Below are 13,749 nucleotides of genomic sequence, written 5' to 3'. Positions count from 1 at the left end.
ACATCTTCAACCTCTAAGGTACAAAACAGAAACACAAAGCAGGGCACAGTTCTCTCCACAACTGAAGTCTGGAGAGTGGCTTACCTTATCAACACTAGTTGAGAGATGGGTCTCATAATTGGGCAGGAGCGCAAAGGGCGCAGTATATTCCCAAATGAAAGACAGTATGTCTTCCTGCACAGTAGACTTTTACCACATATCCGTTAGCCGTTTAGGAGTGAAGGAAACAAACTTGCCATCCTTACCCTTAGCAGAAATTGTCAGCGCGCACTTTTCTCTCACTCAACAAGGAGTACACATGTGCCACACAGTAAAAATTTCAGAACAGCAAAGATGTATATAACATCATTTATTATATAATGCCAAGCATCTTCAGTTTTTACATTATGTACAGCGACACATATAGTGGCACATAACATATCACTTGATTTGGAGCTTGATGCCGATGTTCATGGCTGCCAATTCTGCTACAAGATACCTGAACACATAGGGGATGCTGATGATATCGATGTGGTCACCAGTCTGGCACGTCCGACATGTCCATTTGCGAACCATGTCACTCTCCGCTTTGTCGATGACAGGTGACAGCATGCTTCCGCATTTGCAGCACACATATGCCTACAGCAATGAGACCACAATCATCATAAAAATGCGCATCAATCTGAGGTGAGTAATTAATGCACGCACAACCATGAAATTTTTTCCTCACACATGACCTCTTGCTTGCAGCTCAAACTGCAAGGAAGGTGACATGACAGTAGATGTGGCTCCAAAACCAAAAGATTCATTTTAGTGACTTATTTCTTGCACTCAGAACATTTCCTGAACCATCATAATGTAACAAATGAACAGTGCATAGCAAATTCATGAGGAAGAAAAAATGTATACTGAAATGCATAGGCCCACTTACATGCACAAAAAATTTGTACTGAACTTAAAGGTGCACTCAAGAGGAATCTGAACTCGTCTTTTTACCCCGGGAACAATATCTACACGTTCCGGGCATTCTTAGAAACTTTGAATTATTCTCCTGTGCGGCCGATTTCCCTAATTAAATCGGATTAAATGTCCCAGCTCCCACCTTTTTTTGAACTCAACGCGGCAGGTAGGCGGAGTCAACCAACGTGCGGAGTGCCTTTCAGCCAGTCCAATGGCGGCTTCGCTTTCGCGTTTATTTTGTTTTTTAGGTTTCTGTGAATAACCAGTTTCAGTCACAGACAATATAGTCGCAAATCAGGCCCATAGAAATAAAAATACACATGGACTCTTTGATGCACGTGTCACTCCGCCGATGGTAGAGCGGCATACCGCCACGGGACTGGCTGACGCGTTGGTTGACTCCTCCTACCTACTGCGTTGAGTTAAAAAATAAAGACGGGAGCGGGGACGTTTAATCTGATTTAATTAGGGCAATCGGCCACACAGGACAACAATTCGAAGTTTCTAAGAATGCCCAGAACGTGTAGATAGAGTTCCCGCGGTAAAAAGACGAGTTCAGATTCCTCTTTAGTGCACCTTTAATTAGGAAGCCAACCAACACCACAGAGCCGCCTTGCTACTCCCACAGAGATACTGTAGAGGTTCAGTCAAGCCCACTTCTTACAGCATTAATCTTTAATGACAGCTACAGTATATAATGCCACATATCGAACTTTCTCTCATGGGTGCTGGCTACATCGTGTATAGTCACATTATATTTAACTTGCATGATCAGCGGTTGCATTGAGAAGAACATTGATTTCACATGGTTCTCGTGGCTACCTGAAACCTTCATGTGCATTTTCTATCCCTGATAACGGTGAAGTAGTGCCATCTAGCCATCTACCATAGTACCATGCTGGCTTGGGCAGCCGAGCACAGCTGCATTTCGCTGAGCGGGAGCAGCTACAGGCTACATCGTGTATAGTTGCATTATATTTAACTTGCATGGACAGTGGTTTTCACATGGTTCTCATGGCTACCTGAAACCTTCATGTGCATCTTCTATCACTGATATGATGTGCCCTGTGCACACACCAAATTTGTGTCACCCAAAAAACAAGCACTTAATGTAAATGTATGGCACTGCGGGGAAGCAAGATGCTCACACTGTTGAAACCGCAGAGCATTGTGTCGTGACTAAGGGTGTGCGAATATTGAAATTTTCGAATAGGAATCTAATATCTGTTCAGTACAGTATGAAAAAGAAATCAGAAAAAGATAAACAGGCACAACTACTTGCCCTTAATTTTTTTAAATAGTACATGGTTTTTGTAGATGAAATAAACAAAACTTGACAATCTCAACACCATGTAAAATAACATGATGTGCACAGAAATGTATGCAGAAAACAGTATGTAACCTGTTATCTTGTCACGCAAAATAAGTAACAAAATGGAATCCATTAATTGATGTGAATAGTAGCTAAAAATGCAATGAGGGCTAGCAAAACCCTCTGAATTCGGATTTCAAGAGCTCGGAAGAAATGCCTGGATTACATACAGGTTGATTTACGAAATATCCTAGGCCCCAGAAAAAAAAATTATGAAAATGCTAAAATGCGGAGAAGCCTTATGAGAAGGCTCCATCGCACTAACACCGAAAAGCCTGTGTGACAAGCGCACAGTTTCAACGTGCTGGAAGAGCAACACGTAAGCAGGCAAGGGAAATGCACATTGGCATCAGAACAGCAAGACTACTCCTAAAAAAAAGAAAAGATGACCAGAGATGCGCCTGCTGGTGTACGAAGCGGCAAGCAGCTGGGCAAGCAGCGGGCCAACAGCTGCTGTAGCCGCGGGCTAGCGGTGAAGCTCAGAAACCAAAACTACGCGGCAAGGCTATTTCCTGGTCTGCCGACAGGAGCCCTTGAACCGTCATCGCACCTGCCATTATGCACACGTACGAGGTGCACAGGTTACAAAGCACCACATGAAACAGGCAGGATTTATACACAGTCGCTTGACCTGATGCGACGCCTTAATTCGCCCCTTCGGGAGCTCCATGCAAACTTGCGCACGTGGGCTTTCCCACATACCATAGTTGACCAAAACAAGTTGGTGGAGCTCAAGCTACGAGAGCTGTGAAAGCAACAGGATAAATACCATGGGTGTGAGCAGCATGTACATAACATATTATGATAGAATAAAATGAAAACAGTGCACTTTCTTGCGGTGGTTCGAAGCGGGTGGTCAGCCACCTTGTTCGCATCAGGTGTCATGTGAGAAAGCCCACTTGCAGAATTTCGCATGAGGTCCAAGCCTAGCACTGTCCGAATGAGATCCATTCACGCGATAAACAACAGAGAAGGAAGTGAAGGGGATGCCTTTGTACTGTTTTCCTGGTGATTTAAGCTCGATCTTCAGATAATCTGAACAGATATTCTGGTTTTCCCATGGTCAAATTCATGAAAGTCGGCGCAGTATTCAATCGCTGGCAAATATTCGGACATTCTCGAATATCAGCTTCTTGAATCTAGTATGAACTTAATATTAAAAATATTCAATTCTTATTCGAAACTTTGAATATTCATACACCCCAAGCTCAGGAAACGCTTTTGTACGCAAGTACATGCTTTCTCTGTCCTTGCAAACTAAGCAGCTACAGCATGCAGTTCTAAATATCAATGGCAGAACCGATTACACCCCTGGGGTCGTAGGAACCCAGTGCAGTGGCCTGGAGGGTCCACCGCACTCACTCCAATGAAATGCGGTATCCGCGGCCGGGATTCGGTCTCGCAACATTAGGGTCGCCAGCTGAATGTCAAAAACTAGGGACGCTATGCATAGAATTATGCACACAAGGGGCTTGCGTATAGGCCACAACTGCCGGACATGGGCCTCTTCCCCTCCCCCAATTTTTATGTGCGTTTTAAACCCCTGGCTTGGCTCACATCACCACCAGAAATGGATGCTCAAATATAGACCTTTTCAAAAAGAGGTCAATGGGCGCCGCCATATCGGGCAGTGGGCTGTGCTCATGGTACGGGACAGAGCCCGCATACTTCCCACAGCCGAGAAAACTGGTTTTCCCCGAGGGTCATAAAAAGCTCTACAGTAAAAGCTCGTTAATTCGAACTTCACGGGACCGGGAAAAAAGTTTGAATTATCCGATGTTCGAATTATCGAATGGCCTCGAAAAAACTGACAAGAACAATTTGCATTACGGTATATGTACCGTATTTACTCGCGTAACGAACCCACTCGCATAATGAACCCACCCACCGCTGATTTTTGCCTAAGAATTTGAAGAAAAAAAAAAGCGTCAGTCGTTAACGCTTCCCTCCGTTTCGCAACGTCACGGTCCACAACGCATTTCTATGGCAGTGCGCCCAGTGCGCCAAGATGCTGCGCAGTGATAACAGCACGGTGTGTTTACCTTTTGACGTTAGCTCTAGCAAGGGGGAGAAGTGAACTTTGCGGAGTGCCAGCGCTTGTCCGGTTGTGCAAGCCTCATTTTCAGTACGTTCGCCTTAACGGCGACCCACATGGAGCGAACCTGCGCTGCAGATTTTGAGCGGCGCGGCGGAACGCCGCCGCTCCGCCGCCGTGCAGCACCACAAGCAGCGGAAAACGGGTGGCTGCCGCCAGACCGCTGCCGCCAGGATTTAGAAAGGGCGTGATTCCATATGCTTAGTAAAATGCTGAAAAGAACAGCTGTGCATTTACAATTAAGCTATTATTTACTCAATGACGACAAAGAGGACAAATTACTCTTTGTGACCCCTTTCTGAACCAAAACAGTTAACCTGTTTAAACCTCCCACGCTTCCTGACGTCAACCGACGCGTAATGGCTAAACCTAGCAGCTTTGAAAATCCAGAAGCATTCTGAAAATCTGGCGCATTTCATCGCTAAAATTTTGTGCTGCGGGCATCTTCAGACAAAGCGAAAGCTTCGTGTGACTTTTGTTTGCAGTGAACATGACATGACGCACAGTGTGGCGGCAACGACGAGTTTCGTAGTGAAGCGAGAGTACAGTGCTCTAAGCGAGAGGCCGCTTTGGCCATAGAGTCTCTTTCTATTAACTAGACGGAAAGCTGGTGCCCGCCTATGGAAGTTGCATGGAGCTTCTTCGAGACCACCTGAACCACAATGGGCGCTCTAAGCATTATGGGGCGGAAAGCTACCGACTGCAGAACCACAACTTTTGCCCAAAAAATAATGAAAAAACAAGCATTGTTCGATAATCAAGATTGTCCTAACATTCAATATTCTGTCCATAATTTGCAACAAATGAGCAGAAAAGCATGTAAATATAAAGTTTGCCCAAAATAAGCGGTGGCTAGCTCTCCTATTGGCCAAGTATTGCAGACAACAAAAGCCAACATTTCGTGCTTAACAGGCACTTTTTTAAAAAGAAATATGTTTTTGAAAAAAAAATTTTGTCGCTTCAACACTTTGTAAAAGGTTTTTTAATGACATTTAAAAAAACAGAAACAATTTATTTGCGTCGTGTGCTGTTGCGTTTTCGCTACTATGGCTTATGCGCACTACGTTTGCGCCAAAGTCGTCTGAGCCGTGGACGGAACGGGACAACTCAGTAACGCCACTCTCTGTTCATGAAAAAAAAAAACGGACTGTCTCGCACCAAGTAGCTCATCGCCCCATGATGCTTTGAGCGCCCATGGTGGCTCAGGTGCAGCGCCGCCAGCTTTCCCTCTAGTTAATAGTAAGAAACTCTATGGCTTTGGCAGGCACGGCCATGTTGCGGGCAGAAGTCAGATGCGGTCGCGCCCTGATTGGTCCGCGCTGACAGCCCACGCTGGCCGCTTCCAGCCAGTGGCTGACCGCGTGCTTCCGTTGGTGGAAGGATGGAAGACACTCGCAAAGAGAAAAAAAAGTTTTTCGCACAAAACTTGTAGCGCCCATCCGAAGTCATAGCCTTTCATGGGCGTTGGCTGGGACCGCGCCGACAGTACTTATCCATATTTCCGAATTAACAGGGCTTGAATTAACGAGTAGTTGCGAGTTTCGAAGGCTGCGTGGAAATGAGGGTTGGCAGGCGCCCCTGCGGCCGCGCCGGTGATAGCGCCATTTAGGCTTTATCCACTCTTCCACGGTTTTATCTAGTTCCATCTTCTGTCCCCGTTTAGGACATGCGCAGCCTCTAACTATGCAGAGGTGCTTTTTTTTGGCCACATGCTGTGTGCCAAGCCGCCCAGGCGCGGCGGCGCGTAGTTCGAATTATCCGTAGCGGAACCGACTCGCTTTCAAATTAACAGGCTTTTTTATACACAGATCTCTATGGAGCTTGGCCGGACCACGTAGTGTAGTTCGAATTATCCAAAAATTAGAATTAACAAGCTTTCACTGTATAATATCAAAACCCTGCCGCAAGCGCTCAGTGGTTAGAGCGCCTGGCTAATAATTTTGATGGAGGCAAAGCACCAAGGCTTCATGCGCTGTGTTCCAAATTACTCTGGAGCCCTCCACTACAACACCTCTTTCTTTCTTCTTTCAATCCCACCTTCCTTTCTTCCCTTATACAGAGGTGCCAGACAATTACTGCGCCATTTCCTTTCCTCAAAAGCCAATTTTCATTTGCATACAGCTACCTTCTTTTAAAGGTGTTAAAAGTGAATAAAAAAATCGGAGGATGCTTAAGCTTCCTCTTTAAGAGTGGAACGCAACAGCATGTTGCAGCATTGCCAGGGAGTTCACAGAACGCCATCGCCCGTCCGGCGCGACGCCTTGCCCATTAGACAAATCGCTTTACTACGTACAGTGAAATGGACGTGCAGAGGGGCAAACCCCATAGAAGCGCTGCCAGGCGCCTTGCCGAAACGCACGGGACTCAAGTTGCAGTCGTAGTTCGTCGGCACATCGTTCTCGACAAACCCAATGCCACGAACACCAGCATAGCTTCCGCGCCGAACGAACGGGCAGCAAGCCGCAAGCTTTGTGGTGAACGCGCTTTGTATGCGCGCTGCGTTGTTCGCCGCTCACCGCGTGATTCCTGCGTGCTCGCACGGCCCCACTGCGCCCAAACGAGACAAGCAGGAGGCGCTGCCGTTGCGAGCAATCTGTTGGGGCAGTGGCGTACATTGTGAGGAGGAGGAGGAATTTTTCGCTCACGACCGACGACACCGGCTTTTCTGCAACACGAGCTCCTTAACGCTATCGCGTTAAAAGGTCTTGTATGCAGCTATGTACGGCTAGATCAGTCTGGTTATAACAGACTCACCTATGCTTTCGTAACAAAGTCTGCTGTAATAGTATTTTGATTCTGCAGACTTCTCTTACAACAGACTGAAATCTTGGAAACTATGAGCTCTCTTGTAACAAGATTATACCGTATATGCTGACGTGATAAGTAATCAGGAATGCAGAAGCAATACAATTTCTTACAATTTCTTACATTAGCGAACACTGAAAAGAGCAACACCAAGACCCACCAGGCACTACCATAAATATAAGAGATGTGCATGCCACAAACTTTCCAGGTGCTAGGACTTAATTGCAACTACGGCTTAGGAGTTGTAACACTGTTGTTTATAAGCACCCCCCCTTCTCAATCTCCGCTTTTTATCTTATACGAAAGCCTGAAATATTAGAAGAAATTTTTTAGGAAACCACAGCTAGAGGAATGCTTCAGTGGACTCGCAACCATTCTAATGATGGCTCATAAACAATGCATCAGCTGCAGATCTAAAAGAAAACCTCCACATTTCTTTGCAGAGCTGCTTGCAAGTGGAATCTACCGTTCTATGTTTGATTTATTGAGGTTGACCGGTAAAAGGTTCTTTCAAACCATAGTACCGTTGTGTAGCTATTAAACCACAATTTCACCTGTAAAGGACCAAAGTGCTGTTTTACCACAGTGGCTATTTGGCTAAAGTGAAAAACAATGAATCGATTTCAAGAGCTACGCACCAAGTAGCACCAAGTGGGAAAAAAAGAGTGCAGTGCTACACTGCTCAGCCATACCAAGGACTTGTCAGAGCAGTTGAACAGCCTGTCTTGCAGCAGGAATGAGGCCCCATGCGCCAAGAGAGAGTCTCGTTCCATCTCTCCAAACCGGATGCCACCAGCCCTCTTGCGACCCTTGACAGGCTGGTGGGTCAGTGTGTCTACGGGACCAGTGGTCCGCACCTGTGTGGATGCCAGCCAGTGCCTTAAAGAGACAGTCTATTGCAAAGCATACACACGGAGCAAAATTGGTCCTCAGTGCTCTTCAGTAACATGACCAAATGAAAAATTTCACATTTCACCTCCACGAAAACCCAGACGCAACAGAAGGAATTACAGGCTGATGAATAGTGAATGAGCAGCTGAATGTCCAAGATATGGCGTGCACAAGCGACAACAAGTGAAAACTAACACACTGCAACAATGCATAACGCCCCGTAAAAGTGAAATAAAAGTGCCTCTGGCATTGAGACCTACAGCAGAAGCCTTAAGCACATTTTACTTAGCTTCGTCATCATCAGTCTGACTACACCCACTGCAGGGCAAAGGCCTCTCCCATATCTCTTCAATTAGTCCTGTCCTTTGCCAGCTGCGCCCACCGTATGCCCGCAAACTTCTTAATCTCATCCACTTACCTTTCTGCCACCCCCTCCTACGCTTGCCTTCTCTTGGTATCCACTCCATTATCCTTAGGGCTCAAGGACCAGCGGTTATCTTGCCTTCGCATTACATGCCCTGCCCAATCCCATTTTAGACTAGGATGTCATTGACCCGCATTTGTTCCCTCACCCATTCTGCCCGCTTTCGGTCTCTTAACGTTATACCTATCATTTTTCTTTCCACAGCTCGCTGCGTTGTCCTTAACTTGAGCTGAACCCTTATCATTAGCCTCCACGTTTCTGCCCCATTGGTGAGTACTGGTAAGACACAGCTGTTGTATACTTTTCTCTTGAGGGATATTGGTAAACTGTCATTCATGGTGTGAGAGAACCTGCCATATGTGCTCCACCCAATTCTCATTCTTCTAGTTATTTCCCTCAAGGTTGCATAACTGCTGCTAGAGTGGAGCTGGTACCCCCTCTTTCTGCATGACCTAGCTTTTTGCCACATTCAACCACACTGCCAGACGTAGGCAGCCAGCACTGAGATTATGCTCCAGCACTGGCAGATCAGGGTGTGCAGTGACATAACAGCACCTCTTAAATAGCAAAAGACTTGCACAAAAAGGAGGAATAAAGAGGATATCCGAACAGAAAGAATGAAGAGAAGACAAGAGGATGAAGTGACTAAGATGAGACTGCTTACAGGGAATATGTGCCACGGCAATAAAGGACCTAGTAGAGAATAACCATATTAAGAGGCACAGCTTAGGTTACAAACATTGGAGCAAAGCTACAGGACCCAGGGCCCTGTGAAGAGGGACGAAGGTTATTAGATGTGGACATCAAAGGGAAGACGGCATGGCCAAAGAGGAAGTGGAGAGAACTGGTGGACAAAGATTGCGGGGAAAAGAAGTCAGGGTAAATAGGTCAGGACGGGAAGAACTGAAGGAAAAAACTGAAAATTGGTTTTGAGGAAAGGATATGATGCAGTAACTGTCTCAAATATCTTGTTGGACAGGAAACCAGGGAACCACTGCACTAAGGGAAGGAATAAAGAAAGGAGTGAAAGAAGAAAGGAAGAAAGAGGTGCAGACCACCTGGGGATCTTTAACGTGCACTGATATCACACAACACACAGGCGCCTTTTGCTTTTCGCCTCCATCGAAACGTGGCCTCCGCGGTTGGGTTCAAACCCGGGTACTACAGCCCAGTAGACGAGCACCTTAACCACTGAGCCACCACTGATTAGAAACAGTGACCTCATGGGGGAAAATGTGATAATCTGAATGAAGGTGTAACATCCATGCTCGATAAGACTGCAAGAGCAAAAAGAGACAGAAACACACTAAGGGAGTAAGAGCGAATGAGAAGCACGCAGAGAAAAATTTAGACAGTGCTAGCGAGGCCTCACCTAAACACAGTGCATGCCTTGAACCAACAAGTCTGCGAACCAACATGCCAGCTGCACAGGAGATGGCTAGTAAGAAGGATGAAACGAGGAAACTTCGTCCGCACATTTTATTTCAGTGTTCGAGCATGAAGTGCAGGCTGCAACAGTGGCAGCAATTATGAGAAGAATCCATTACTGCTACTGGATTTCGGAATTATCTAGTGAATTTAGCAGCAATGTTTCCATGAATAATGAGAACAGACAAGATGCTCAAGGTAAAAATAAAATGATGGGCTGGGCAGTGCCTCAGCTCACCTGGTATTTGTCGGCAACCATGTGCCTCAGCCTCTGGTAGTAGACCACTCCGAAAAAGATGTCAGCTTCCAGTTCACGACCATCCACTCCCGAGTACATTCGTTCAGTGCCATAGTAGTTGTAGCCAGCTGCAATGTACAAAACAATTGTAGGTATCATTAGCATCCACTTGGGCATAGCTGTATGGCTAGAAAGAAAAGCAGTACAGCTTTCTTCAATCTTGCAGTTGAAGAAAAGAAAAGTGCATTCTGATACAGGACTTGATATTAGGACCACTACTTTGCTGATTAAGCTAAACTTGATACCACTTGATATCAGGCAGCTGCTTTACTTATTAAGCTGAACAGCGCCTCCAACAGCTGGTAAGTCAAAACCGTATCGGTGCACTCAAAATGGATACAGGGTGCACTCCACATTGGGAACATGTCACAGAGAACCTCCAGTCTGAAGTAAATTTCAAATATCAGGTGCTTATGAGACACATGCACGTATGCTCTTCCCCTATACGGTAAAAGCTTGTTAATTCGAACCCTTATCAATTCAGAAATCCAGATCGTTCGAACAGCAGGCGTGGCCTCGGTCAACGCCGATGTATGTCTATGGCATCACACGCCCGCTAATTTGGGCGCCACCTTTTTTGCGCCTGTCAATTCAAACAGTTTCCTGAAGGGAGGCCACGTCCAGGTGCGAATGGCCCGGCAAGCGATCGTCAAAATAGCCCTACTCAATCCTGAATTGCATGCTGCAGAGTTTCCCGTGTACCTCTGACGTAGGCACAACAGCAGGCGTGACGATAAATGGACAGCCGTCCCCGAGAATAGTCCGACTGCTTTGTTTTGGTTTCATTTTCCTGAGCTTCGCGTCAGCCTGCAGCGATGGTGGCTATTGGCTGTGCACCAGCCAGCTAACCGAGACCAGCTGTACGCCGTTTAGGACACACTGACTGGTGCCACTGCGTGTTTCTCTCGCTGCCAACGATGTGGTTATTCCAGTGTGGCAAAACAACACCCCAAAACAACATGCTCATCAAGTGCTGTTCGTTCTTTGCGCATGGAAGCATCGTCGCATGCGACACCGCATCTTGTAAGGGGGCTCCACCTCTACTGCTACCGTGTCGCATCGCGAAAGATGCCACAGAGGCCCTTTTCATTTTGCAGCTGTTTGGCTTCGTCGCTCCCAACAGTGCTCATGCGATAAACTTGCTGTCACTGTCTTGCTGTTCTCAGCTCTAAAGCAGGCAGCTATTGCACAGTCTTTCACCAAAAAATTTACCGTGATGCAAACGGTTCTTATCAATTTTGTGGTTATTCAATAATTCGAACTTGAATAATCTGAATATATTCGAATTAACAAGCTTTTACTACAGCTGGAAGAGCAATTATTCTGAAAGCACAAGCACGCACTTTCTTTTGACATAGATTTTGTGTAACAGCAACAAAAGATACAGTTCATCCCAGACACTGTGTTTACTAGAATGTAAGGAGAGTTCTTTAACCAAAAAATGTTTTGGTCTTATGGTTTTATGAGGTTTAATGTCCCAAAGCAGTTCGGGCTATGAGGGACGCCGTAAAGGGGGGGCTCCAGATAATTTCAACCACCTGGGATTCATTAATGTGCACAACTATTGCCAGTAATCCACTTCAGGTCCGCAGAAAGCTTGGTGTTGCTATTGCACGCTAAAAGGCACTCTCACTACTTTCCTCGGCATTGCTATCTGACGCACTGTTCGGCGACATCGAACGCGCAATTTCCCGACACTGTGCAAAACGAAAACTTATTTAAATGTTTCCCAGAGTTACCACCGACCTTTGGGAGACATGACTCGCCTCTCAGTTTAGCCACCGGGAGAAGTTTCGTTTTTGCTTTGAGGCGTCTCCCAACAGAGAGCGCTCCATTAACAATTACTGGGGAACGGAGCGGATAGGCTTCGTGGCTTCGGAATCCTGCTGGCGGCGCTAGCCATGCCAAGACACTTTAAAACAGTGTGATGAAGGGAACGTGAAGTGCTGTTTGGGGGTAACCTTCGTATTGTCACACCAATTTTCTACGCTACACTGCTGTCGTGCAGTGAAGCAAACCTAGCTGATCAAAGGCTACCGGCAGCATTTCATCATCATTTATTTTCCTTTAAAGGCCCCAATGGGGCATTACATTTGCGTTACCTGCTTCATCCACTTCACTTCCAAGGGCTTTGCAGAAACCAATCAAGCATTAATTTTAAAAAGACATTATTCTGATTATAGTGTACTTGGAACAGGATTAGACCTCTTAGAATAGGTGGTGGATAGTACCAAATTAGTCACCGTCCACTACTCCTTCGACGCAAAGCAGACCAGGCCTAGCGACGCACTGTCAGCACCCTAGCATGCAGGCCGCCACTGTAGGAAGTGTGCCACTAGCGTAGGTGTATTGTATTTTTGCTCCTAAGCTGTAGATAAGCATATCCATTTCTATATTTTATATATCGAATTATTGATATATTGAACTATTTCGCTATCTCCTTCAAGTTCGATATGCGATCGAACCACGATATAATGAACCCTGATTTAACAAAATTCGCGAAGTAACACATTTTTTTTCCGTTTCCCAATCTCAGCCCCTTTAAAAGCCATGTATTTTTTACGCGATTTGCGAAGTAATTTTATACCTCACTTCCGGTTTAATGACGTCCTCATATATTGCATGCATGTACCAGGAGCCTCTTCGACTAGAATATGGAAATGAAACTTTTAACCCACTGCGCTATCTGTCGTGTACCAGCCAACAATTCTGTAGCGTGGTGAAGCCTGGCGCCTGTCACTCGCACAGGCACCACTTTAGGGTTCGATACGTCCCATTTTTTTTTTTCTTAATCATTTTTGGCTAGAAAGACCACAATGCTCATCTGGACCTATTTTCCCTGAATATGTCAGCAATTACTAGCCCTTTTTGAATGGCACCATAGCAGAGCGCCCGCTGGCAGGCGCCTGGTGGTTCATGTGTTCGCGTCATTGTGAACTGTATGCAAATCGTACCCTATAATATATAAGGCACTGTGGCCAAGGCATTTTTAAAACACGTATCATCGCAAAATTCTGATCAACTGTAATCATACCATGAGATTTTACTGTATTTACAAGGTGACATCTGCCAGAAGTGTTCAAGAATCAGCAAATTTATTTGGACTGCTGAAACAGGAATCTTCACTTAGGGAAATTCGCGATTTAATGAATTTTTCAGGCGCAAGTATGACATTGTTATATCGAGGTTTGACTGTATCCAGGAACGACTATATTCAGCAGTAACAATGTGATTAACATATTATTCACACTGTCATTCACAGATTATTGCAAATACAGGAGATAAGAAATCTATAGTCTGTGCCATTCACATTCAGCCCTAATGACATGATAATCAGTGCTTGGTAAATACCTTCAAATTAACTTATACCCCTGTCACACGGACACTGCAAAGGTACTTTGAACAAATGCTCCATTACTCTAAGGACGAACGCGCGCTGCCACACGGACGCGCCAAAGGACACCTAGCTCAAAGGAGCTTCGAAACAAGGCAGCTCG

At 45.7% G+C, this 13,749-nt stretch overlaps 1 protein-coding gene across 1 annotated transcript in view; it reads right to left on the bottom strand.

The window, feature by feature from the left end:
* Window positions 1–334: 334 nt before the first annotated feature.
* The window catches only part of Polr1B (RNA polymerase I subunit Rpl135), a 65,795-nt gene continuing 52,380 nt past the window's right edge, over window positions 335–13,749 (bottom strand). Inside the window, exons 24-26 of the mRNA XM_077658255.1 lie at window positions 10,193–10,320; window positions 7,904–8,068; window positions 335–618 (exon numbers count right to left, since the gene is read on the bottom strand). Coding sequence (XP_077514381.1) covers window positions 421–618; window positions 7,904–8,068; window positions 10,193–10,320 — 491 coding nt within the window. The 3' untranslated portion in view covers window positions 335–420. The remainder of the gene's footprint in view (window positions 619–7,903; window positions 8,069–10,192; window positions 10,321–13,749) is intronic.

The sequence above is a fragment of the Amblyomma americanum genome, chromosome 3 (assembly GCF_052857255.1).
Source record: "Amblyomma americanum isolate KBUSLIRL-KWMA chromosome 3, ASM5285725v1, whole genome shotgun sequence".
NCBI classification, from domain to species: domain Eukaryota; kingdom Metazoa; phylum Arthropoda; class Arachnida; order Ixodida; family Ixodidae; genus Amblyomma; species Amblyomma americanum.
The sequence above is the reverse complement of the archived record's forward strand: the minus strand, read 5'-3'. Positions and strand labels throughout refer to the sequence as shown.